The sequence below is a fragment of the Bufo bufo genome, chromosome 2, assembly GCF_905171765.1.
Source record: "Bufo bufo chromosome 2, aBufBuf1.1, whole genome shotgun sequence".
In the NCBI taxonomy this organism is placed as follows: Eukaryota; Metazoa; Chordata; class Amphibia; order Anura; family Bufonidae; genus Bufo; species Bufo bufo.
Genome location: NC_053390.1, coordinates 529,227,818 through 529,253,248, shown reverse-complemented (window position 1 = coordinate 529,253,248; position 25,431 = coordinate 529,227,818). Strand labels below are relative to the sequence as shown.

Below are 25,431 nucleotides of genomic sequence, written 5' to 3'. Positions count from 1 at the left end.
GGGAATGGGTCCCTGATCAACATTTCCTTCAAGATGGGGTACCAGGCTCTCTTGGGCCAGTCTGGTGCTATCAGGATTAAAGTTGTAGAGCTGGTTCTCATTTTCTTCAGGATTGCTGGGATCAGGAGTAATGGAGGAAAAGCGTATGCTCGGTCCATATCCTACTTTTGAGCTAGAGCATCTTTGGGATTTAGAGAAAAGAAACAATCCAGCTGTGAATTTTCCCTTGACGCGAAGAGATCTATCTCTGGTCGGCCCTATTTCTGACAGATCTGTTGAAATATCTGTTTGTTTAGACTCCATTTCCCTGAGTCGATTCTGTGACGGCTGAGGAAGTCTGCCCTGGAGTTCTGAGTTCCTTTCAAATGAGTTGCTGAAATGGACAGGACTTTCTTTTCTGCCCACGTGAAAATTTGTTCCGCTAGACACTGAAGGAGTGGACATCTGGTTCCCCCTTGCCTTTTTAGATAGCAGACCGCTTTTATGTTGTCTGACAGGACTTTGACATGTTGTCCCTGGAGAAGATGCTCGGCTGCTTTTAGTGTTTTCAACACAGCCTTCAATTCCCTGTAAATTGAAGACCTTAGCCCGTCCTGTAAGGACCATGTCCTCTGAAAGAAGTGCTTTTTCAAATGACCCCCCCAGCCTCTGAGACTTGCGTCCGTGGTGACAATTATGGCTGGAGTCGTATTCCAAGAAAACCCCTTTCTTCTAATTTTTTGTCGTCACCCACTAGGACAGTGAGTTCAACACCTTGTCTGGCATTAATACTGTGGACCTGAGGGATTGGTGATCTCTGTCCCAAGCCCCCAATACCGCTTCCTAAAGGATCCTCGAATGGAATTGAGAAATGAATGTTGTTCTATTGTGTCCAGGAGTGTTCCCAGGAACTTCTTCCTTGTGTCTGGTAGAAGGTCTGTTATTTTTATTAATTTTTTTAGTTTATGACCCACCCCAGATCTTTGAATAGAGACAAGATTTGATGAATGTCCCCTTCCAACTTCTGTTCTGAATTTGCAATGAGTAGGAAGTCGTCCAGGTAGGGCACGATCACAATCTGACTCTGGCGTAGATAGGCCATGATTTCTGAAACGACTTTTGTGAATATGCGGAGGGCTGATGCTATCCCGAACGGCAAGCACTGGAACTGGTAATGGAGAATCTTCCCTTTGTTCCTGATTGCGAATCTCACATACTGTTGGTGTTGCTGATATATAGGGATGTGATAGTACGCATCCTTCAGATCCAACGTGCATAGAAATGCCCCTGGGGTGATCAATGGGGTTGTGGATAATATTCTTTCCATTTTGAACCTGTAATAGGTCACCCATTTGTTCAGGAATTTTAAGTTGATGATAGTCCTGACTGACCTGTCTGGCTTTTTTTTTTTTTTTTTTTACAAAGAATAGCCTTGAGTAATGTCCCTTGAACTCTTGATGAGGAGGGACTTGTGTAATTGCCTCTAGATCTAATAGTTTTTTTTACATCTGACCATAGCTGTTGCTGTAGATGAGGTGACTCGAACTCCGTTAGCTGGAAGGTTTGGGGAGGAGGACTTCGAAAACTCTATTCTGAAGCAGTCTCTGATGGAATCTACGATCCACTGATTCTGGGTGATCTGTCTTTAATTTTGCCAAAATTGACGTAGTCTTCGCCCCCACTGGCCTGGCGTCATTATTTTCCTGTGTTTGTATTGGGGTTGAAGAGGAACCCCCCTTCCTCTCCCCCCTTTTGGGTAGCTCCATCTACCAGACATTCCTTTCCCTCTATAAGACCTGTTCTGATTCTGACTAGAGGTTTTACGAAAGGGCTGCTGTTTCTTTTTCTCCTCAGGAAACCCCCCTTTTTTTTTTTTTTATCTGCAGCATTTTCCAAGATGGAGTCCAGAACTGGGCTAAACACAAAGGAACCTGTGAAAGGTATCGCAGAGAATCTATTCTTAGATTCTATATTCCTAGACCAAGATTTCAGCCAGAGGGTACGTCTGGCCATGTTCGTTAGGGATTATGTCTTAGCTGCGAATCTGATTGATTCAGCTGAGGCGTCTTCCATAAATCCTGGAGCCATCTTTAATAGGGGAAGCGACTCCAGGATTTATTCTCTGGGGGTTTTAGCTTTGAGATGATTTTCCAGCTGATTAATCCATAGTACTAAGGCCCTAGCTACAGAGGTAGCTGCGAAATTTGTATTGATTGTAGCTGCCGCTGACTCCCAGGATTTTTTTTAGTAAGCAGTCTATTTTTCTTTCCATGGGATTCCTCAATTGTGAAGAATCCTCAAACGGTATTGTGGTTTTTTTTCACCACTTTTGCCACCTGAACGTCCACTTTTGGGATCTCTTCCCAAAGTTTAGTATCTGCAGGATCAAACAGGAGTCTGCTTTTAACCACCTCAGCCCCCATAGCTTAAACACCCTTAATGACCAGGCCACTTTTTACACTTTTGACCTACCCTACTTTCACCGTTTATTGCTCGGTCATGCAACTTACCACCCAAATGAATTTTACCTCCTTTTCTTCTCACTAATAGAGCTTTCATTTGGTGGTATTTCATTGCTGCTGACATTTTTACTTTTTTGTTATTAATCAAATTTAACGATTTTTTTGCAAAAAAATGACATTTTTCACTTTCAGTTGTAAAATTTTGCAAAAAAAACGACATCCATATATAAATTTTTCTCTAAATTTATTGTTCTACATGTCTTTGATAAAAAAAAATGGTCTGGGTAAAAGTTATAGCGTTTACCAACTATGGTACAAAAATGTGAATTTCCGCTTTTTGAAGCAGCTCTGACTTTCTGAGCACCTGTCATGTTTCCTGAGGTTCTACAATGCCCAGACAGTACAAACACCCCACAAATGACCCCATTTCGGAAGGTTGACACCCTAAGGTATTCGCTGATGGGCATAGTGAGTTCATAGAACTTTTTATTTTTTGTCACAAGTTAGCGGAAAATGATGATTTTATTTTATTTTTATTTTTTTCTTACAAAGTCTCATATTCCACTAACTTGTGACAAAAAATAAAAACTTCTATGAACTCACTATGCCCATCAGCGAATACCTTGGGGTGTCTTCTTTCCAAAATGGGGTCACTTGTGGGATAGTTATACTGCCCTGGCATTCTAGGGGCCCAAATGTGTGGTAAGTAGTTTGAAATCAAAATCTGTAAAAAATGGCCGGTGAAATCCGAAAGGTGCTCTTTGGAATGTGGGCCACTTTGCCCACCTAGGCTGCAAAAAAGTGTCACACTTGTGGTATCTCCGTACTCAGGAGAAGTTGGGCAATGTGTTTTGGGGTGTCATTTTACATATACCCATGCTGGGTGAGATAAATATCTTGGTCAAATGCCAACTTTGTATATAAAAATGGGAAAAGTTGTCTTTTGCCAAGATATTTCTCTCACCCAGCATGGGTATATGTAAAATGACACCCCAAAACACATTCCCCAACTTCTCCTGAGTACGGCGATACCACATGTGTGACACTTTTTTGCAGCCTAGGTGGGCAAAGGGGCCCACATTCCAAAGAGCACCTTTCGGATTTCACCGGCCATTTTTTGCAGATTTTTATTTCAAACTACTTACCACACATTTGGGCCCCTAGAATGCCAGGGCAGTATAACTACCCCACAAGTGACCCCATTTTGGAAAGAAGACACCCCAAGATATTCCGTGAGGGGCATGGCGAGTTCCTAGAATTTTTTATTTTTTGCCACAAGTTAGTGGAATATGAGACTTTGTAAGGAAAAAAAAAAATCATCATTTTCCGCTAACTTGTGACAAAAAATAAAAAATTCTAGGAACTCTCCATGCCCCTCACGGAATACCTTGGGGTGTCTTCTTTCCAAAATGGGGTCACTTGTGGGGTAGTTATACTGCCCTGGCATTCTAGGGGCCCTAATGTGTGGTAAGTAGGTAAATGACCTGTGAAATATCTCGGCAAAAGACAACTTTTCCCATTTTTTATACAAAGTTGGCATTTGACCAAGATATTTATCTCACCCAGCATGGGTATATGTAAAATGACACCCCAAAACACATTGCCCAACTTCTCCTGAGTACGGCGATACCAGATGTGTGACACTTTTTTGCAGCCTAGGTGTGCAAAGGGGCCCACATTCCTTTTATGAGAGCATTTTTAGATATTTGGATCCCAGACTTCTTCTCACGCTTTAGGGCCCCTAAAAAGCCAGGGCAGTATAAATACCCCACATGTGACCCCATTTTGGAAAGAAGACACCCCAAGGTATTCAATGAGGGGCATGGCGAGTTCATAGAAATATTTTTTTTTTGGCACAAGTTAGCGGAAATTGATTTTTTATTTTTTTTCTCACAAAGTCTCCCTTTCCGCTAACTTGGGACAAAAATTTCAATCTTTCATGGACTCAATATGCCCCTCAGCGAATACCTTGGGGTGTCTTCTTTCCGAAATGGGGTCACATGTGGGGTGCTTATACTGCCCTGGCATTCTAGGGGCCCTAAAGCGTGAGAAGAAGTCTGGAATCTAAATGTCTAAAAAAAATTTACGCATTTGGATTCCGTGAGGGGTATGGTGAGTCCATGTGAGATTTTATTTTTTGACACAAGTTAGTGGAATATGAGACTTTGTAAGAAAAAAAAAATAATTTCCGCAAAAAAAATGTCTGAATGGAGCCTTACAGGGGGGTGATCAATGACAGGGGGGGTGATCACCCCCCTGTCATTGATCACCCCCCTGTAAGGCTCCATTCAGACGTCCGTATGTGTTTTGCGGATCCGATCCATGTATCAGTGGATCCGTAAAAATCATACGGACGTCTGAATGGAGCCTTACAAGGGGGTGATCAATGACAGGGGGGTGATCAGGGAGTCTATATGGGGTGATCACCCCCCTGTCATTGATCACCCCCCTGTAAGGCTCCATTCAGACGTCCGTATGTGTTTTGCGGATCCGATCCATGTATCAGTGGATCCGTAAAAATCATACGGACGTCTGAATGGAGCCTTACAAGGGGGTGATCAATGACAGGGGGGTGATCAGGGAGTCTATATGGGGTGATCACCCCCCTGTAAGGCTCCATTCAGACGCCTGTATGTGTTTTGCGGATCCGATCCATGTATCCGTGGATCCGTAAAAAACATACGGACATCTGAATGCAGCCTTACAGGGGGGGGTGATCAATGACAGGGGGGTGATCAGGGAGTCTATATGGGGTGATCAGGGGTTCATAAGGGGTTAATAAGTGACAGGGGGGGTGTAGTGTAGTGTAGTGGTGTTTGGTGCTACTTTACTGAGCTACCTGTGTCCTCTGGTGGTCGATCCAAACAAAAGGGACCACCAGAGGACCAGGTAGCAGGTATATTAGACGCTGTTATCAAAACAGCGTCTAATATACCTGTTAGGGGTTAAAAAAAAATCACATCTCCAGCCTGCCAGCGAACGATCGCCGCTGGCAGGCTGGAGATCCACTCGCTTACCTTCCGATCCTGTGTGCGCGCGTTCACAGGAAATCACGCGTCTCGCGAGATGACGCATATATGCGTGACTCTGCGCAGGGCTGCCGCCTCCGGAACGCGATCCTGCGTTAGGCGGTCCGGAGGCGGTTAAACTCCCTTGACATATAGAGCTTTCTCTCTGCTTCAGCCCATTCATCTATCAGGTCTTTTAGGTTTTTATTTACAGGGAAAACCTTTCTTTTTCTAACATTCAGGCGTCTCCTTCTCCCATGCTGTAGCGCTGGCCAATCGCAGCGCTCAGCTCATAGCCTGAGAGGCTTTTTTTTCTCTCAGGCTATGAGCTGAGCGCTGCGATTGGCCAGCGCTACAGCATGGGAGAATGAGATGCCGGCAGGTTCCCCTGGGTGGAGTCTAACTATGAAGATACCGGAGGCTATACCGGGAGAACGGAGCGGCGCCCAGGTATAATAGTAAGTGCAGGGGGATCCCTGGGCGCCGCTCTCCATGTCTGTATAGTTAGTTTAGATGTTTTATTCTAGTGAAAGGTCCTCTTTAACAAGGTTCCAAGTAGAGCTTCAACATGCAACAAGAAGAAATGAGAGTGAGACAAAACATTTTTTGAGCATTCAATTAATTGAAAATAATGATTAAACTGAAACAGGCTGTTTTTCAGCTGATCCAAATTTTAGGACCACATGCCTTTAAAAGGCCAAATCTGTGCAAAGATGTGGATTCATTGTCATTTTCTGTCAGGTAGTCACGTTGTGATGGCAAAGGCAAAAAAATTCTCCCTTTTTGAATGTGGTCGGGTTGTTGAACTACATAAGCAGGGTCTCTCACAGCGCGCCATCGCTGCTGAGGTGGGACGCAGTAAGACAGTCATTTGGAATTTCTTAAATGATCCTGAGGGTTATGGAAGACCCAAAAAAATGTCATCAGCACTGAGCAGGAGGATCCAATTGGCTGTCAGTCAAGACACTGGATGATCCTCGACCCAAATTAAGGCCCTTACTGGTGCTGACTGCAGCCCCATAACCATAAGACGGCATCTGAGACTGAAGGGCTTCAAAAACAAAAAACGTCTTCAAAGACCTCGTCTCCTTGAACGCCACAGAACTGCTCGTTTGGACTTTGCAAGAGAGCACCAAACATGGGACATTCAAAGGTGGAAGAAAGTTTTATTCTTTGATGAGAAAAAATGTAACCTTGATGGTCCTGATGGTTTCCAACGTTACTGGCATGACAAGCAGATCCCACCTGAGATGTTTTCTACACGCCACAGTGGAGGGGGCGCCATAATGGTCTGGGGTGCTTCCTTCAGTGGAACAATGGAGCTTCAGGAAGTGCAGGGGCGTCAAACGGCCGCTGGCTATGTCCAGATGTTGCAGAGAGCATTCCTCATGACTGAGGGCCCTCGTCTGTGTGGTAACGACTGGGTTTTTCAACAGGACAACGCTACAGTACACAAAGCCCGCAGGACAAGGGACTTCTTCCAGGAGAATAACATCACTCTTTTGGCCCATCCTGCGTGTTCCCCTGATCTAAATCCAATTGAGAACCTTTGGGGATGGGATGGCAAGGGAAGTTTACAAAAATGGACAACAGTTTCAGACAGTAGATAGCCTTCGTGCGGCCGTCTTCACCACTTGGAGAAATGTTCCCACTCACCTCATGGAAACGCTTGCATCAAGCATGCCGAAACTAATTTTTGAAGTGATAAACAATAACGGCGGAGCTACTCATTACTGAGTTCATGTTTGGAAGTTGGATTTCTGTTTTGGGGGGGTTTAATTTTTTTTTTTGGAGGTGTGGTTCTAAACTTTTGATCAGCTGAAAAACAGCCTGTTTCAGTTTATTCGTTGTTTTCATTAAATTGAATGCTCAAAAAATGTTTTGTCTCACTCCCATTTCTTCTTGTTGCATGTTGAAGCTCTACTTGGAACCTTGTGAAGATCCAGCCATGCTTAATATGATTTTTTTGCCATTTTTCAAGTGGTTTTAAACTTTTGATCAGGACTGTATGAACCCTATTAAACAATGGTAGGGAAACCACTTACCAGGGCCTGGACGGGTGAGTCTGAGCAAGCCTTCTGCTTCGCAGACGTCTGGACCTCCATGATGCAACATTAAAATGATTGCCATCAGCCATTAAATAAGGTTTTATTTATTTTTTCTTTTACCTTAATCACGCCCCCCTGTCGCCGCCTCCTCTTTTTCTTTCCGGAGGGACTCATCCCTAGGAAGAGTCAACCCCCATAAGTCTCTCTCTCTTCCTGTCCCAAGAGAGGCCAATAGGACATCCTCCATGGGTGCTGTCATGGAGGATGTCCTGGAAAGCAGCCCTACACTGCAGACAATTGCTGGAAAGGAAGTGGCACCTTTACACAGGCAGATCACCGATAACGAGCATTCCTACAAATGCTTGTTAGCAATTATCTCCCCAATGCTCGGGCAGTGTAAAGGAGCCTTCAGCTTACACCTTCTACAGGCTTAGTAAATCTTACTTGAATATCTCAAATACCAATTTAACCAGGATATACTAAAGAGATAATGACATTTAACAACTTGGCAAACAAAATATGTCTGCAAGACTAATACAATTGGTTTGGAATGATAGAACATGAAGCACATTTATAAAAGACAGTTTAGGCTACATTCACACTCACATTTTGGGCGGAAAACGGATCTGTTACAATAATACAACTGCATGCATCCCTCATGAACGGATCAGTTTGTATTATCTGTAACATAGCCAAGTCGGATCCGTTTTCAATTGTGTCAGAGAAAACGTTTGGCTCAGTTTCGTCAAGCGGACAGCAAAACGCTGCAGGCAGCTTTTTGGTGTCCGCCTCCAGAATGGAACGGAGACTGAACGGAGGCAAACTGATGCATTCTAAGCAGATCCTTTTCCATTCAGAATGCATTAGGGCAAAACTAATCCGTTTTGGACCGCTTGTGAGAGCCCAGAACGGATCTCATAAATGGAAAGCCAAAATGCTAGTGTTAAAGTAGCCTTAGGTGTACAACTTTTGGCTAGGTTTTTTCGTATATTTAATGATCATTCATCCTATAAGAGAAAATATCAGAATGCTACTCACTGGGAGCAAAAAAACCTTCCGATCCTGTGTGCGGTATTTCTCAGCCCCATTGCAGCAATCAATAGATGAACACCGGCCCTGCCCAATTCATTCTACTTCAAGCAACATGTTTATCATGAGCAATGGCAGATCATATTTGTCAGTGATTATTAGTATAAGTTACACATATAACAAAGCATTCTGGAATCCACACTGCATACATCGGTTGTGCCTGGCTATTTTTTTTTTTTTTTTTTTTGTGGAGACAGGCACAACCTGCTAGCTCATGAATGGTAAAGATATATGGTTAATGAAAATGGTTGTTTTGTGTCTCCTCCCCACTGATCCAAGCCTGGGACCATCCTCTAAGCAGTTCAGATGATTTATGGCCTCCCTAGTACTAAAATAGTGGCTGTAATCCCTTTGTTTGTCTATGAACGACCGTATGATCCTCTAAGAGAAGGAGGCAAATTGGGGATCTGAAGAATGTCATGGAGTTAGAACTAATAGTAAGTTCTGCTACACAAGATTTCATGCAAAACAAACAGCCGCGTTTGATTTTCAATCCACAAAAAAACGATTTTATCCGCAAAAATAAGACCTGCAGTGAGATTCTCAGATCTGTAAAAAAAAGTGTGCATGGCTCCATTGACTGTATTTGGGTCAGTGTGTGCTATTTTAAGGCATGAGGCCTAATAAGTGTGTGTGGGGGTCCCCTGATTTGGTCTCTCCGTTGAAATCTATAGGAGTTACCAAAACTGATAAGAATGGGCAGCCACCTCTACATGTTAACTCCTACGGTTTGTAAAATGAAGAGGGCCCACACCTATCAGACATTAACAGCACGTGCAGTGGCTTTCAAACAGAACACACATTTACAATAATTTTTGAGACGAGCTAGACAAAGAAATGACCCTTTATTTGAGGTGCATGCCACATAAACACTGCCGCTTCCAGCATCCAATAAATGTTGCATGAAAAACAAAATTCTTACAAAAAAAAGTCCGCTAAGTGCATAGTTACCACACAGGTATTATGTATGATCCTAAAGAAAAAAAAACAACACACACAGGTATAGTTTTCACTGAGCCATCTGAGCCTCCATGGCCTGTGCGGTCCACTCTGGTGCCGTCTGACTTATCTTTTCTAGAAGGTTATTGACTTGAAAACACAGTGACTGGATCTGTTTGTCCCATGTAGGTAAAGCTTCACGAGCTGAAAAAGCAAACCCAAAATAGGTCAATTCAGCATAATGTACAGCAGTTGAAGATGATATTTTATTACACTAGCTCAAGGGTGGACAATGGAAAGTCAGTCCTAGAGACTTGCTATCATGACATTCATGCATCTGACAGCTGGGTGCTTCCATAAGACGATGCCATTGGCAACAACATCCAATTCCATCTATCCCTGCAGGAGTGGCCATGCACCAAGCAGAGACTGATGCTTGAAAGTACATATAGCAGTCAGGCAGTTATAACTGCAGCAATTATTCCAATCGGATCAATTGAATTGAGCTGCAGATCTAGCATACGGGAAAATGTACAAACTAGTACAATTCTAAGTGTAACTTCTATTTCAGTTTAGTTTTATTATAGTGTAGGGACAGTGATGGTGAGCATTTTTGTAATATACTTCATTAGGGAAATGTGTTCATATTTACTAGAAAACAAGATCTAAAGAGCCTCCTTACAACACTAACTGATCCAACTGGTGCAAAGGAGAATTTATTTTCAGTGTCTACTGAACAGAAAGCCTTCTCAGCCTGCCTCTTATCTCACTACCCCAGCCCCTGACTATCTACATGTGTTCTAATGAGCTTTGCCTGGGCCCCTGCCTAACTAACTTGATGCCAGTGCTGAGCACTGGTAGCTCTGCACTTGTATCTCTATTCTCTACGCTTCTCTGTTAGGTAGTGAGCAGATGAAAAAGAGAGCAGAACAGAACTGCCAGCACATTTACAGAAACATAGTATGCTTATAGTCATTGCTAAGTGCTGGCAGCCCTGTTCTCTTCTCCCTTCCCAGCACTTAGTAACTAAGGCTACTTTCACACTGGCGTTTTGAATTCAGTTTGTGAGATCCGTTTCAGGGATCTCACAAACGGATCAGTTCAGCCCCAATGAATTCTGAATGGATAAGGATCCGTTCAGAATGCATCAGTTTGGCTCAGTTCCGCTCTGGATGCGGACACCACAACGCTGCTTGCAGCGTTTTGGTGTCCGCCTGGTGATGCGGAGCCAAACGGATCCGTTCTGACTTACAAGTCAATGGGGGCAGATCCGTTTTTTACTGTGGAGACAGACACAACCTCTAATGGACATGTCCAGTGTCTATAGACTGATAGCGCCACACAGAAAAATGCTGCCATGCCATTTCACATCTAGTATCACAACTGATATACCTGATGTTCCCATAGAAAACTATGGGATCAGTTCTCTCTTCAGTTTCCTTCCGGCATATTCTGCACCACACTGGAGAAAAACGGACCCAGTACGTGAAGGGGCCCTTAGAGTGCTACTAAGGAGACTCTTTACATGCTGTTTTTTACACCTTAATGTTGTGCAGACATTGCCAGGCGATTTATAACAACTGACTTACTCTCAAAGTGAACAATGCCATCAATCTGATCAATGAATCCATTCATTCTTCCCTCTGTGATCATCTGAGACGCAATCTTCTCTGCCTGCATAATACACAACATATTGCATGTCAGGCAGTCATGAATATTTTGGGACTTTTAGACTTATAAGATGTCAGAATAAATAATGTAACGCCTCTTACCTTGGCAGCAGGAATTTCTAGTAATGCTCCAAGCTCCTCAAATGTTATATTGTTGTACAGTTTGCTTGCTGACAGCAAATTATGCTCTATTACTGCTCTATCCAGGATACTTGAACCTTCAATAAGAAGAAAAGCAAATTGTTTATAGAATTGTTGCTCTATTTGACCCCATGCATAAGGACAGTTATCCTCTCAACGTCATTCCTGATCTAATACAGCTGACAGGTCATCCAGGACAAGAACAATAATATTCTGTAGAATAGTAATCTTACCATCCCCAGTAGTTGCTTTCTGATGTGGCATAAGCATAGCGGCAAACTCTTGCAGTTGGTTTCCTCGGATGATTCTGTCAAGGTACATCTTCTCCAGAATCCCATAGGCGGAAAGCTGTTGGCATCGTTCATCCTTAAACAGCGTTGCCAACATTCGGGAACGTTGCTGTCCTATGAATAATATGGCATGATAAGCTTCTGTACAAAACTGGCGGTTTCATGGTGATGAGAATACCTCTAAATATTGGTCTAATAGATATCCCAATAACTAAATTGTGTTGTCCTGGGACAGAACCCCTGACAATGAGTGATTATTCTCAGCAGGGGATAGGGGGCAGCTGGCCAATCCACAGAAACACTGCAGGGAAAAGCACCAACCCGTGCCCGTTCAAATGGCAACCATGAGTTTTCCAGAGCAGAGGCCGCAGTGAAGGCAGGGGGGTTAGGCTGCCTGGCTATCTCTGAGTGAAAAGTGAAATGAAAATGTTAAAAGAAAAGAAGACCTGCCTGGTGAGGTAGGTCTGCACCCCTTCAGACACTTAGCTGCTCTTACCAGCTATATCCTTCCTGCAGGCACTGGGCTGATCAGTTTTAGCTAAGTCTTTTTACCTCGGGTCGCTTCCTGGAAGCAGCAGCTATACCCCACGGTCTCCTGTGTCCACCAAGGATTGGAGCGAGAAAAGGATTTTACAGGAGAGTCACAAAATTTCTATTTTTAAAAGGGACAAATCACCTCAACTAAAACAGGCGGAGCTCCTGAAGGGAATGTGCTATCAGACAATGACCTATTTTTTTAAATCACATTTTTATGTTAAACATATTTTTATTTACAATATAAAAAAAAAAAAAAAAATACAGTTTTCACACTGGCCACTGGGCCTACAATATGTAAAGACTTCCTAACTTTTGAGAGCAGCTACATGAGCCACAGATCCAATGGACAGGAGCTGATTCATTGACTTCTACGGGAGAGTTTTCCAGGTAGCTGTGTGATCTGTACAGAGGTCAGGAGGGAGTAGATAAGCTGTGATATCACCTAATGTGAATGGTGGATGCTGTGTTATCTATATAGAGGTTAGGGGTGGGCGGTATAGGCGATATAAATTTGGGCCACGATATGGATTTTCGCCATATAGCCGGACCGCGATATGATCGCGCTCTCTGCGCGCACCATTTTCTCCTGATGAGCCGGCACAGTGGAGGGAGAAGGAGGGAGTCCCTCCCTCCCCACTGTGCGTGGCTGCCGCTGAACACCAATGAGGACAGAGTAGGAGGAGGAGGGGAGGGACTGTGGCCACTTCGCCACCAATGAATGTGCCGGCCATATCCCACAGGGTCCCCCCCCATCATTGGTGGCAGTGGGCAGTTCCGATCGGAGTCCCAGCAGTGTAATGCTGGGGCTCCGATCGGTTACCATGGCAGCCAGGAGTCACGCTACTGAAGTCCTGGCTGCGATGGTATGTTAGTGAGCAGCATTATACTCACATGCGCCGTGGCTGCCGGGCGCTCCTTCTTCTGTCTGTGCGGCGGATTGATAATGCTTATAGAATTAGCAATGCGCCGCACAGACCTATGAGAAGAAGGAGCGACCGGCGGCCACGGCGCACGTGAGTATAATGCTGCTCACTAATATACCATCGCAGCCAGGACTTCAGTAGCGTCCTGGCTGCCACGGTAACCGATCGGAGCCCCAGCATTACACTGCTGGGACTCCGATAGGAACTGCCACCAATGATGGGGGGGGGGGACCCTGTGGCCACTGCCACCAATGATTAATACTGGGGGGGTGGGTTTGAGTTACCAGAGGGGGCAGATCAGAGGCTCAGAGGCGGCAGATCAGAGGCTGGGGGAAGGGGGCACATGAGAGGCTGGCTGCCATGGTCAGCTCCCTGCTGTTGTGTGCACAGGGCAGCAGGAAGAGTGTAAAGTCCTATTCACCCTAATAGAGCTCTATTAGGGTGAATATGACAAGGGTTCTAGCCCTTAAGGAGGCTAATAGTTATTAAATAAAAAGTAAAAAAAAAAAAAAAAGTTTAAAACACCCCCCCCCCTCAATATAGAAAACAATATATCGCAATATATATCGCATATCGCACATGCTTAAAATTATATCGCAATAAAGTAGGCCATATCGCCCACCCCTAATAGAGGTGTTACTATTCAATGTAATTCTGACTGTGGTGATAATGATAATAGCTACTGAAAAGTTATTTGTACAGAAAAGGAATCCATGACGTATTAGTAGACCTAGTGGCCAGTGTGAAAATTGCAGGACTGTATACTTTTTTTAAATGTAGATAGTTACATGGAATTCATTTTAGAAAATTATTAAAAGTTCTAAAATGAATGTGACATAAAAATGTGATTTAAGCAATAGGTCATTTTCTGATGACATATTGCATTTGATAGGTTATAAAGCAAGGGTGCACAAACTTTATTTTTTTGTCTGGGGGCCACATTTCTCTATTTCAAGGGGCATAATAAAAAATAAAAAATTTGATCAGCACTTGTTTGCATTGGCCTATTACACAGGCCAATGCAAAGTGAATGGGGAGGAATGATCGCTACCATAGTCAGTCCTCCCACATTCAGTTGTATTATCAGCAGTACATCCTTGATCAAACAGGAAGATTTACTGCCGATAATCGTCCATCTTTCGTCCTGATGAAAGATGCAAATCAGCCAAACAAACAAGCGATTTCTTGTTTATTGGCTGATCGAAGGCACCATTATACAGGCAAATTATCAGAAAAGAGCATTCCTATGAACTTGTTTCCAGTAATTGTTCCAAAAATAATGCAGTGTAATCTGGGCAGTGGTGACATTTCCTTCCATCCTGCCTCCTATTCATAAATGAGCACTTTCCTTCACTGCAGAGGACAGCGCTCATTGGTTATCACCGCCTCCTGCCCCCCCCCCCCCTTCCCCAGGTATAGGTTATATCTATGTGACTGGTGCCCTGCAATAACCAGTAAGCACTTTGCTTATTAGCAGGGAAAGCACTCATTGGATAACCCTTTAATGACCAAGTCGGAAAAGGCCTCAGAGCCTCTGTCAGCATGATCAAACCTATTAAACCAGGCATATTGCCTGGTAGGGTGGGTCATACTGATTGAAACAACCACTTTCTTTTTTTTTTTTAGATTGCACTGCTGCAGAGATATGTGGACCTTAATATTTATGCAAATTAGGCAGTTCGAGCAATGACTAAGTGAGACACAGCGCAGGCCTCTGTCTAGCCCGGTCAATCAAAGGCGAGTGTACTGAACAAGGGGGTAAGCAGTAGCGGTCCCACTCGCTGGTCCCTCGGTGATCGAACTTCCTAACTTGGTATCATTTTAATCAGCATGATCAACCCTACCAGGCAATATGCCTGGTTTAATAGGGTTGATCATACTGACAGAGGCTGTATAATGACCAGACACTTTGTGATTTAGCACACATGGTGGTTTAACAGTTGTAACTTTTATTAGCTGGACTACCAAAATAAGTTTTGCAATGTTTTTTTACATGACACACAGAACTTTTTTAGCATTTTTCTGTTTTAGTTGAGAAAAAAAAATATATATAATTTTTGAAAACTATAGCTCCTTATTCTTTAAATGTGTGAATGGAACAATAACTTCTACGGTTTCAGTTGGTGTTTTTATTTGTATATTAGGTTTAATATATTATATGTTTAATATGTTTTTAATATTCCCCCAAGGGTTATTAAAAGACCTCTGGGGTACACTCAAGGCTTTGTTTGTTTTTTACCCTTTTTCCACTGTAACTGGGGCATTCAAAGGAGTCCCAGTTACAGAGGAAAACAACCCCCTGTGGAGGCAATGTATGCAGGGAGAGCTGATCAGGGTCTGCTAAAACCTTGCAGCTCTCCTATGCCCAAGACACCAGGCGGTCACGTAATTACCAGGTCCAATAGAGGAAGCAGCAAAGCCACATACTTTATTTACTGCCTAGAGTGCATTGAGCGCCAAGTACCAAGGAAAGGAGAAACCAGAAGCGGTTGTAAACTGCTTCGGTCGTCTTCTCGGGGACCCCAGTTGTCACAATTTTTTTTTTACTGATACTCTGCTCCATTGGGGGGGCCGTGCCCCCAATTCTGTATTCGCACCCTATATGCTAATCAGTAGCATCGGTACAGGGAGGAGGAGACGGCTGCGTTTCTCAGCGGGCCTCTCCTTCCTGGTTGTGAGCTGTCCAATCACAGCGGACTACTTCACAGCCATTGAGAAAAAACAGCTTACCTTCTCCCAGACTGTGACGTGGTCCGCTGTGATTGGACAGCTCACGGCCAAGAAGGAGACGCCTTGAGAAACACAGCCATCGTCTCCTCCTCTCTGTACTGATGATACTGATTATCATACAGGGCGGCAAAACAGAACGGGGGCACAGCACCCCAACAGAGCAGGCTATCAGTAAAAATTATTAGTGATATGTCTAGCGAGCATGCCCTACAGTGCCAGGTATTGATATTGTAAAGTCAGAATCGGTGAAAGGTCCCCTTTTATCCTGTGCCGTATGGCGTTGCAGTCAGAAACATAGCTGATCGCACAGGCAGACGATCAGATGTTTCTGTCCAGCACTCCTGGTATAAAGCCTTTGTATCCATATCATCATTTTCCTATGCCTTACCTGCAGAAGCAAGGATGGTACAATGCAGTGCATGCTTAAGTGCTTCCATCCGCTCTGTTTCATGCACTATGGTTTTGTATGACAATTCATTGTATCTCTGGGCAGCTTCTATGAACTTTCTCCTGTAGTCTAGAACCCGGGCATAGCAAACCTAGACAGAAGAAATGTATTAACGCCACGACACAATATGTTCTGAATGATCCATAAATGTATATGTTTTGCAGAATTTCAGTTGTGGAGATCTCCCCAAAATTCCAGAACAAAGTACAAGGTAAAATGTGTTTAAAGAAAGCCAATTTCAAGCAGCTTTAAAAATCTGCATCAATTTTAGGCACGCTGCAGATTCCCCAACTCAAACATGGAATTCAGAATTCTACAATGCAAGTGAATAGATTATGATTTCCCCAAATTAGATTAAAGAGGTTGGCTACCTTCAAGTGTGTTTTAAATAAACCCCACACCCACTGGGCCTTTCAAGGGAAGCCACACTTTATTAACCCCTTCCCGACCAGCCCTGTAATAGTACGGCGCTGGCTGTGTCTTTAAAGATGGCGCGCGCCCCTGAGCTTCTTATAGAAGAGACCCGCGCCTCATGTCTGCAACCGGCAATAATGCCGATTGCGGAAATTTAACCCCTCAGATGATTGATGACCATGGCATCTGAGCGTGCTGAAAACCGAAAGCGCTCGCTTCCGGTGGTGCTCCGGCTCCCCCGTGCGGCGATTGGAGGAGCCGAAACTTGTGTGCATCAGCCCCTGTCTTTGTGAATGATAGGAGGCTGCTGCATAGTATTTCCTATGGAGCCCTTGCCTGTAAAAATATAAAAATATATTCCCCATACGGCAAACAGCAAAACAGAAAAAAGCAAAACATTTAATAAAAAGTGATCAAAAAGTCATACACACCCCAGAATGGTATCAATGAAAAGTTCAGATCACCCCGCAAAAAATGAGCTCCCATACAGCTCCATAAACAGAATTACAAAAAAGTAATAGGGGTCAAAATATGGCAACAAAAAAATAAAATAAAAATTTCCCCCACTTTTTTTTTTTAAAAAACGCAAGTTTTATCGTACATCAAACGTCGTAAATAAAAATAAAAAAAAAACTGAAAACTGTGGTGGAATTGCTTTTTTTTTTTGCAATTTCAACCCATTTGGAATTTTTTTTCCGCTTCCCACTACATCATATGCAATAATAAATTGTGGCGTTTGAAAGTACAACTTGTCCCGCAGAAATCAAGCCCTCATATGGCTATGGTGAACAGACAAATAAAAAAAAGTTATGGCTCTGGGAAGGCAGGGAGCGCAAAACGAAAACACAAAAAAAACCAAAAAAAAAAACCTCTGGGGGTCAAAGGGTTAAACCAACCAGTACCTCAGCCAAATAACAAATAGTGGGCCTAAGCAATATAGCTCAAAGAAACACCTATACATAGAAGTCAATAGCCCAAAGTCAAATAAACAGAAAATACCATATAAAATATATCAAAATAATTTATTGAAACATAATTACACAAAATATAATAAAGTAAAAGCCCCCCACTGTCCCCCTGCAGTGCGGAAACCGCACAGGTGTATAGGCCAGACACAATCAATATGCAAAGTCACGCATAAAAGGCTAGTTGGTTTGCAAAACGCGCGTCGAGGTAGTAGTCTTGGCACGTGGACCAGACCGCGTAACAATATGGGTAATTGATTTTTTTCACTATTTGTTCCTGCCTTACATTTTACTATATGCTGCAGAGTCACACCAGCGGATACTTGTAGACATTGCCTGGTTTACTAGATATTGTTTAATATTAGACAAAAAAAATAAAAAAAAATCACAGAAAAAATTAAGATAAAAAAACCCTGCACGGTACGATATATAAATGTGCGGATGTCCCTGGCCATATTATTGAAGAAAACCACAGAAATAAGATAATAATGCACTTAGTAAAGTAGATGCAAGCATTATATATGGACAAAGTCCTCACTCTGATATGATAATATCTGAGACACTTAGCCAATATATTTTGATCAAAACACATCTGTGCCTGCCTACCAAGCGCCAAGGTGGTCTCAGGTCAGGCGGGTCCTACGCTAAACCTACCTAAGCCATTGGGCTTCTATGTTCAGGAGTGCAGACGCCACACATATGGTGTGCTGCTCTGTTTCCATCTTAGTTTTTTCTGTGATTTTTTGTCTATGTAGTATTTGCTTGAGGGAGTGGCACCTTCAGGTGTGAATGCGCTCCTATTTATCTTGGGAGTAGCATTCCTCTGCACTTTTGCCCTTCCTATCCAATAGAGCGCCTTGATTAGGTGGTACATATGGGTGTGCTTGCTCCTCCTCCCATTGGTTGCTTGATGCACATGGAGGAGACTAGGAGCAGCACACCATATGTGCGGCGTCTGTGCTCCTGAACATAGAAGCCCAATGGCTTAGGTAGGTTTAGCGTAGGACCCGCCTGACCTGAGACCACCTTGGCGCTTGGTAGGCGGGCTCAGATGTGTTTTGATCAAAATATATTGTTTAATATTATTTTTATTTTTTTGGGTGGATTGTGTATTATACCTGCTATTTTGCTGATGACACTCTGCAACATTACTCTTTCAGCTCAAAGGGGCCATATATTTATGCTCTGCTCGGTATGCCAGGTGGTATTTACGGTAGATATTACATTTAACCGAGCTAATGACTGGTAGGGGAGTGTGGCCAACTAGCCTTTTATGCATGACTTTCCATATGGAGTGTGTCTGGCCTATACACCTATATACAGAGAGGATTGGGAAAATGTATTAATGTGCTTGCGCCTAGACCTTGTCATAAAATGTGGCAAAATTTGCATTAATAGTGTATGGCTTAAAGGGGTTGTCCAGAAATCTGAAACTGATCAATACTCAATGTCAGACAAAGGAAACGACAGTCCTCACTCCCTTTGATCAGCCGTTACCTCCGGCGAAGGAACAACATACCTCCATCCACTGAGTGTAAAGGATGGAGCTGGTTACTACAGCACTGCTCCCATTTAAGTGAATGGGAATAACAATGCAGTTATCGGCAGGACAACCCCTTTAAGATGCAACAATATGTGGCAAAATTTTGCAGCAAAGTAAGCCAGCCAGCAGCTGGTATAAAATCAGACAAAAGTGTCTATCCCTACACTAAATTTATCATACAGCATAAACCACTGTGATAAATCTGGCGCATTTTTAGACTACTTGCCTAAAGTTTACACTGCATTTCAGACAGGATTCATAAATCTGCCCCACCAGAGGTGCAGTACATAGGAAATTGTTTCCTTCTAGGCAACTGAGGCAGACGCCAATCCTTTACCTTGTAGTGGATTTGCAGCTGCTCATTGGTGGACTCATTCTGTAGTAAGGAGGCCCGGTTTATGTATGCTTCAGCTTGTACTGGGTCATCATCCTCCAGGTATAGCCGGGCGATCTTCAGGTAGGTTTCCAGTTTATAGTCAACATTGTACTGTCTTCACAAAAACAAACAAAAAAAAAAAAAACATTCAGACAACAAGGTACATGCTTAGGGGCCGTTCTCATCAGGTTTTAGCTCCCCTCTGAACTTCATGCCTTTGGGAGTAAATGTACGTTTGAATAACCGAAAATGGTACTCAAACATACACCTCGGGCCAAATGTATACAGACATATTTTATTTAATGAGTGGAATAGGTCAAAAATAAAAAATATTATATACACATAGCTTTTTCGGGTAGTCAGATATATCACCGCGGTGGAAGGATCAGTGGAGAGTTAAAAATGTGATGTGAAGAGCCCCTTAGAGACTATTTTAAATGAAATAAAACTGATAAGTCTCACTTCTGTCCTGTTTCCAATGGTATCCCAACTAATACTTGTGCTGCGTTCCTCCAGTCTTCTTCCTTCTCATAAATGGATGCCAAGTGCTGCCTAATAGATGCGACCTACAGGAAAACAATGCCATCAAATTAACCATCTACACACTGTGTACTTCGGCTGGACACAATGCAGTATGTGCGGTGTGACCTCTCACCTGTTCTTCAAAAGAAATGACTCGTGGCTGGATCTTTTCAAGGGTGAAATGATAAACCTCTTTGGCAATACCATCAGGCAAACTCGGAAGATGGCTGCAAAAGTCTGTGAGCAGCTGACGTGAAATGACTAGGCTGACATTCTCATTCACCACTGGAAAGAGGATGAGACCCCATTAGACAGGTATTCATACTATACAGTTTTACTGATAAACATTACAACATAAACATCAAGGCATAAGAAAGGTTAGAAGGTGAAGGGACGTAAAAAAAAACGGCCACGGGTGTCTACGCGTTTCAATCCCTTTGTTGGGGAAAACATTCAGTGCTAAACAATAAAGTCGATATTCACTTTTCATTAACCCTTAGAATACCGGAGGTTTTTTTAGCTTTTTTGCGTTTTCATTTTTCTTCCCTATCTTCCTTGAGCCATAACTTTTTTATTTCACATAGCTGTATGAGGGCTTATTATTTGCTGTACATGTTGTACTTTCTAATGCCACCAAGGGGTTTCCCAATTTCTCAACTTTCCCCCATGTGCCGGGCCCCTCACAGGTAATATACTTACCCCGCACAGCCGCTGCTTCTCCCTGTACATGGATAAAAACATCCAGTTTCGGGGGGAAGCAACCAATTGCAGCCTGGGACAAACCTCCCTAGGATCACGGGTGATGCTAGGGAGGCTCGTCCCCCGTCTGTCATTGGCTGTTCCTTCCCCCCCCCCCAAGACCACCGGATGTTTTCATCCGTGTACAGGGAGAAGTAGCAGCGGCGGTGCTGGGGGAAGGCTACTTTCACACTGGCGTTTTGGCTTTCCATTTGTGAGATCCATTCAGTGCTCTCACAAGCGGTCCAAAACGGATCAGTTTTGCCCTAATACATTCTGAATGGAAAAGGATCCGCTCAGAATGCCTCCGATCAGTCTCCATTCCGCTCTGGAGGCGGACACCAAAACGCTGCCTGTAGCGTTTTGCTGTCCGCTTGACGAAACTCAGCCAAACGGATCCATCCTGACACACAATGTAAGTCAATGGGGACAAATGAGTTTTCTCTGACACAATCTGGCACAATAGAAAACGGATCTGTCTCCCATTGACTTTCAATGGAGTTCATGACGGATCTGTCTTGGCTATGTTACAGATAATACAAACGGATCCGTTCATGACGGATGCATGCGGTTGTATTATTGTAACAGATTCGCCCCAAACGCGAGTGTGAAAGTAGCCTAAGTATATTACCTGTGAGGGGCCCGGAACATGTGGGGCTGTTTGAGAAATTTGATAACCCCTTTACAATGTAGTAGGAAGCGGTAAAAAATTTCCAAATGGGTTGGAACTGGAAAAAAATATATAAATATTCCTCCACCGTTTTACGGGTTTTGTTCCCACGGCGTGCCGTTTGCGGCAAAACTGACCCATGCTCTTCATTCTCTGGGTCAGTATGATTACAACGATACCCCATATGTATAGTTTTTTTTATGTCTAAATAGTGAAAAATATATATATATTTTTATTTTATTTTTTTACATTATCATATTTGTGGGACAATCTGTAGTTTTTATTGATACCATTTCAGAGTGTGTGTGGGACTTTTTGATCACATTTTATAATTTTTTTTTACCCATTTTGACCCTTTTTTCCGTTACGTCATTCGCTGTAAAAATATTTTTAGATTTTAATAGTACAGGCATTTTCAGTCACGGTGATACCCATGATGTTTATATTTTTTGTTATTTATGCATTTATTTTTTTTGTTATACGGAAAGGGGGATGATTTAAACATTTATATTTTTTTGAAATACGCAAGTTTTTTTTTTTTTTTTTTTTGTTATATGATTTTGAAGCTCGTATTTGAGCCTACAAAATCTATTTTTTAATTTTCAATTTTGAACAATCATGTATTTTTAAAATGACTATTACTGTCTATTGCTCATTTATTGCTGAGAATTGAAGTTTGAAGGCTCTCAGCCTCTTCAGTGAGGCTGAGTGCTTTCAAATCAATTACCGGCATCCTCACTGGCCACAGAGGATGCTGGTAACACCCCCAGAAGCGCGAGTGTCCAGGTTTTTGCGCATTTAGATGCAGTGATCTCACTTGATCATGTAATCTAAAGGCTTTATTTACCGCGATCGGCATTATTGCCAGTTACGGTAATTAGCCGCAGGTCTCTGCTGTTTGAAACAGCTAGGACCTGCCGGCTATGACGCCCGCTGCACGTGCAAGCGGGCGTCATGTTTGCCTATCGCTCCAGCGGTGTACATGTACCGCGCTGGTAGCGAAACTGTTAAATTGCCATGTGGTAGCTTGAGGCCAGTTACTCCATAATTCTTACTTGCTTCTACAAAGGCCTTGAGAGCTTCAAGCTGCTCTTGTCCAACAAGCTGAAGGGCTTTCTCTAAAATTTGACGATATCTGTAAAACAAGAAAGAATAACTATAAATATCATTCACCCAAAAGAATAGAGAATGTTCTGGGGATGTGACATACAGCATTGAGCAGGTGGGCAAATACTAACCTGATCTCCCCAGAGATAGATAGATATTTTGCAGTCTTGCAAAGATAAACTAGAACCTGTCCTCTCTCCTGACATGTCCGTTTTAGTAACTACTTGCATTCCCCATGTAATACCAATTCTGGAGCATCTATTCTTATAACAATATTAGGGATGAGGGAATCGACCTCGGATGAAACATCCGAAGTCGAATCACATAAAACTTTGTTCCAATACTGTACGGAGCAGGACCGCACATTGACGTCACTAAGAGAATATGCCTATTCTTGTCCGCTATTGCGGACAAGAATAGGACATGTTCTATTTTTTTCAGGATCGGAATTGCGGACCCGGAAGTGCGGGTCCGCAAATCCGATCGGGGCCGCACATCATGTGGCCCCATAGAAATGTATGGGTCCGCAATTCCATTCCGCAAAATGCAGAATGGAATTGCGGATGTGTGAATGGACCCTTAGGCCGAGTTCACACCTCAGTTATTGCGAGTTAAAACCAGATGCGGGTCAAAAGCACAATAGAGGCGAAAATCTTTCCATTATCTGATCTCTGAGTAGGCTTCACCATCACCGATGGAAATCACTGACCAAAACACTGAAATGTGAACTCTGCCCTAATCAACTACATTATGCAACATATACACATTGTACGCACATGTATAACATGTGTATCAGCAGGTTTGTGGTGGACAGTCGTCTCACAATACGAGACACATCCATACTGCTTTTCCTTGTGAATACAATAAAGCTTTCAGTCAGCGTCCTCCTATTAATATCCTTGTCTGTGGCAAGCTGCTTTCGAACAGACGATCTATATATGTGGGTGGATATAGGACGACCATTTTCACCTTCTGTAAGGCTGCCTTCACACGCAGCAGATTTTGCTGCAGAAATTTCTTGCCACCAGAAATCTGTTTTATTCATCTGAATGGGGTTGTTTTGGCGGTAAAAACATGGATTTCTGGAAGCCTCATTCAAATGAATGGAACTTATTTTCAGCTGCAGAAACATCTGCATGGTGTGAAGGCCCCTAATAATACTGCCATGTGCTGCACTGTCCACTTCCATGTTTAGGATATGATGCAGGTTATGGCGCTGCTGCTTTTTCAACCCTTTCATGCTGTACTACAACACTCCTTGTCACGTCAAAGCTATGCTTTATATTATAAAAACAAACTGTTCTTAAATATTACCTAAAAAATACAATAAAAACGAATGGGGTCATTTATCATACTGGTGTAAAGGAGAAATGGCTCAGTTACCCATAGCAACCAATCAGATCCCACCTTTCATTTTGGACAGCTCCTTTGGAAAATGAAATGAGGAATCTGATTGGTTGCTATGGGCAACTAAGCCATTTCTCCTTTACACCAGTTTGATAAATGACCCCATAGAAGTAATATTAAATGACTGCAAGAAACCAAACAGAACTGATGTTTCGGGCCAAATCCAAGGTCTCACCATGACATTACTGTCCACACGCCAGCTTCTTTGTCAAAAGGTTGTCTCCGGGAGTCACACCCTTTAACAGCTCGCTTTAGGGGATGAAAAGTAATGCATCTTTTTAATACAGGATGCACTTAAATATCGGTACATTTGCTCCACACTTAAAGGATCTGCTATGTTCAGTTTAAAGCAGCCATAATGTGGTTTTCAGTTCCTTGCCATGTTCAAGATGTCTGTTTGCTGTCAATGAGTGGAGAGATTCTTGCTTACATGAAATAAAAAAGTGCATCTAACACAGTCGCTGGGCCAATATGACAGAGCAGGGATCAACAACCTCCAGCTGTGCTCAGACTACAACTCCCATCATGCACACTTGCTCAGCTGTTCTCATAGAATAGAATGGAACATGCTGGGAGTTGTAGTTTCACACTAGCGGTTGCTGACCCCTGTTTTTGCCATACTGTAACAAGTATCATACAATGACAGCAAGCAGAGATGCTAAAAATGATCTACACACCCATCAGGCTTGAGTGTGATATTTAATGCAGTGGATGGAGGAAATAAAACAAGTGCAGATAAGCTGCAATGTCACACACACACACAGGGCGAATAAAGCACAGCCATTGCTCTAGGCCTCCTGTAAAATCGACGAAGATCGCTCCCTATAAGCCGACGTGTGGGGGCGCTACACTACCCCCCATTATGGGCTATAGCCACAAACAGAAGAATGGAGACGGGAGCCCCGTCATGCCCCCACTCACTTCCCAGCCAGGTCCTTGTGAGAACCACTGGAGCTCATCAGCTGGGTGAGATCCTGTCTCACAGACGCGGCCATCCTGATGTTTCTTAGCTGGTTGACGGCGGAGTGACGTCATGAGATTGCGCCGCTCCGACTACTGCTTTCCGGACGCTCCACGATGTCGTCATTCGGAGCTACGGATCGCCTAGAGTTCAATTTGTCTTATTTGTGTGATGGGCTCCTCCTGCTGGACGCTTGCAGAATAGCACATAGATAGTAAAGATAGAAGCTGACCAAGAAACTAATATTCAGGTCAGAGAAGTGAGTAAAATATATAACATAAATAAGGTCTCTCCAGGCTCAACTGGCATCAGAAGTATTTCTATGTTTGCTGCTGCCTCAAAGGGGTGTTTGGAAATAATTGCTAATCAGCCCGGCTCTGGAAACAGAAAAATCATACTTACCTGCTCCCCACTATTTGCACTGTTTACATCTGGTGCAACTTGGGCATGGTCACATGCTCTGC

At 43.2% G+C, this 25,431-nt stretch overlaps 1 protein-coding gene across 1 annotated transcript; it reads right to left on the bottom strand.

Moving 5' to 3' along the window:
* Positions 1-9,417: 9,417 nt before the first annotated feature.
* On the bottom strand, positions 9,418-25,127 carry COPS4 (COP9 signalosome subunit 4). Its single transcript, XM_040417960.1, has 10 exons — positions 24,928-25,127; positions 22,548-22,627; positions 20,218-20,369; positions 20,025-20,128; positions 19,524-19,677; positions 16,205-16,355; positions 11,570-11,740; positions 11,298-11,413; positions 11,115-11,199; positions 9,418-9,729 (listed from the first exon to the last, which is right to left on the bottom strand). The coding sequence occupies exons 1-10, from the start codon at positions 24,999-25,001 to the stop codon at positions 9,596-9,598; spliced, it is 1,221 nt and encodes a 406-aa protein (XP_040273894.1). The 5' UTR covers positions 25,002-25,127; the 3' UTR covers positions 9,418-9,595.
* Between the last annotated feature and the right edge of the window lie 304 nt (positions 25,128-25,431).

What these genes read in the sequence shown, in the direction of transcription:
- COPS4 (XM_040417960.1), bottom strand. Translation starts at nt 25,001, where the DNA reads ATGGCCGCGTCTGTGAGACAGGATCTCACCCAGCTGATGAGCTCCAGT. An exon ending in CACAAGGACCTGGCTGGGAA is followed by an intron (nt 22,628 to 24,927) that starts GTGAGTGGGGGC and finishes CTTGTTTTACAG; the next exon opens with ATATCGTCAAATTTTAGAGA. An exon ending in TACCATCCTTGCTTCTGCAG is followed by an intron (nt 11,741 to 16,204) that starts GTAAGGCATAGG and finishes TATTATTCATAG; the next exon opens with GACAGCAACGTTCCCGAATG.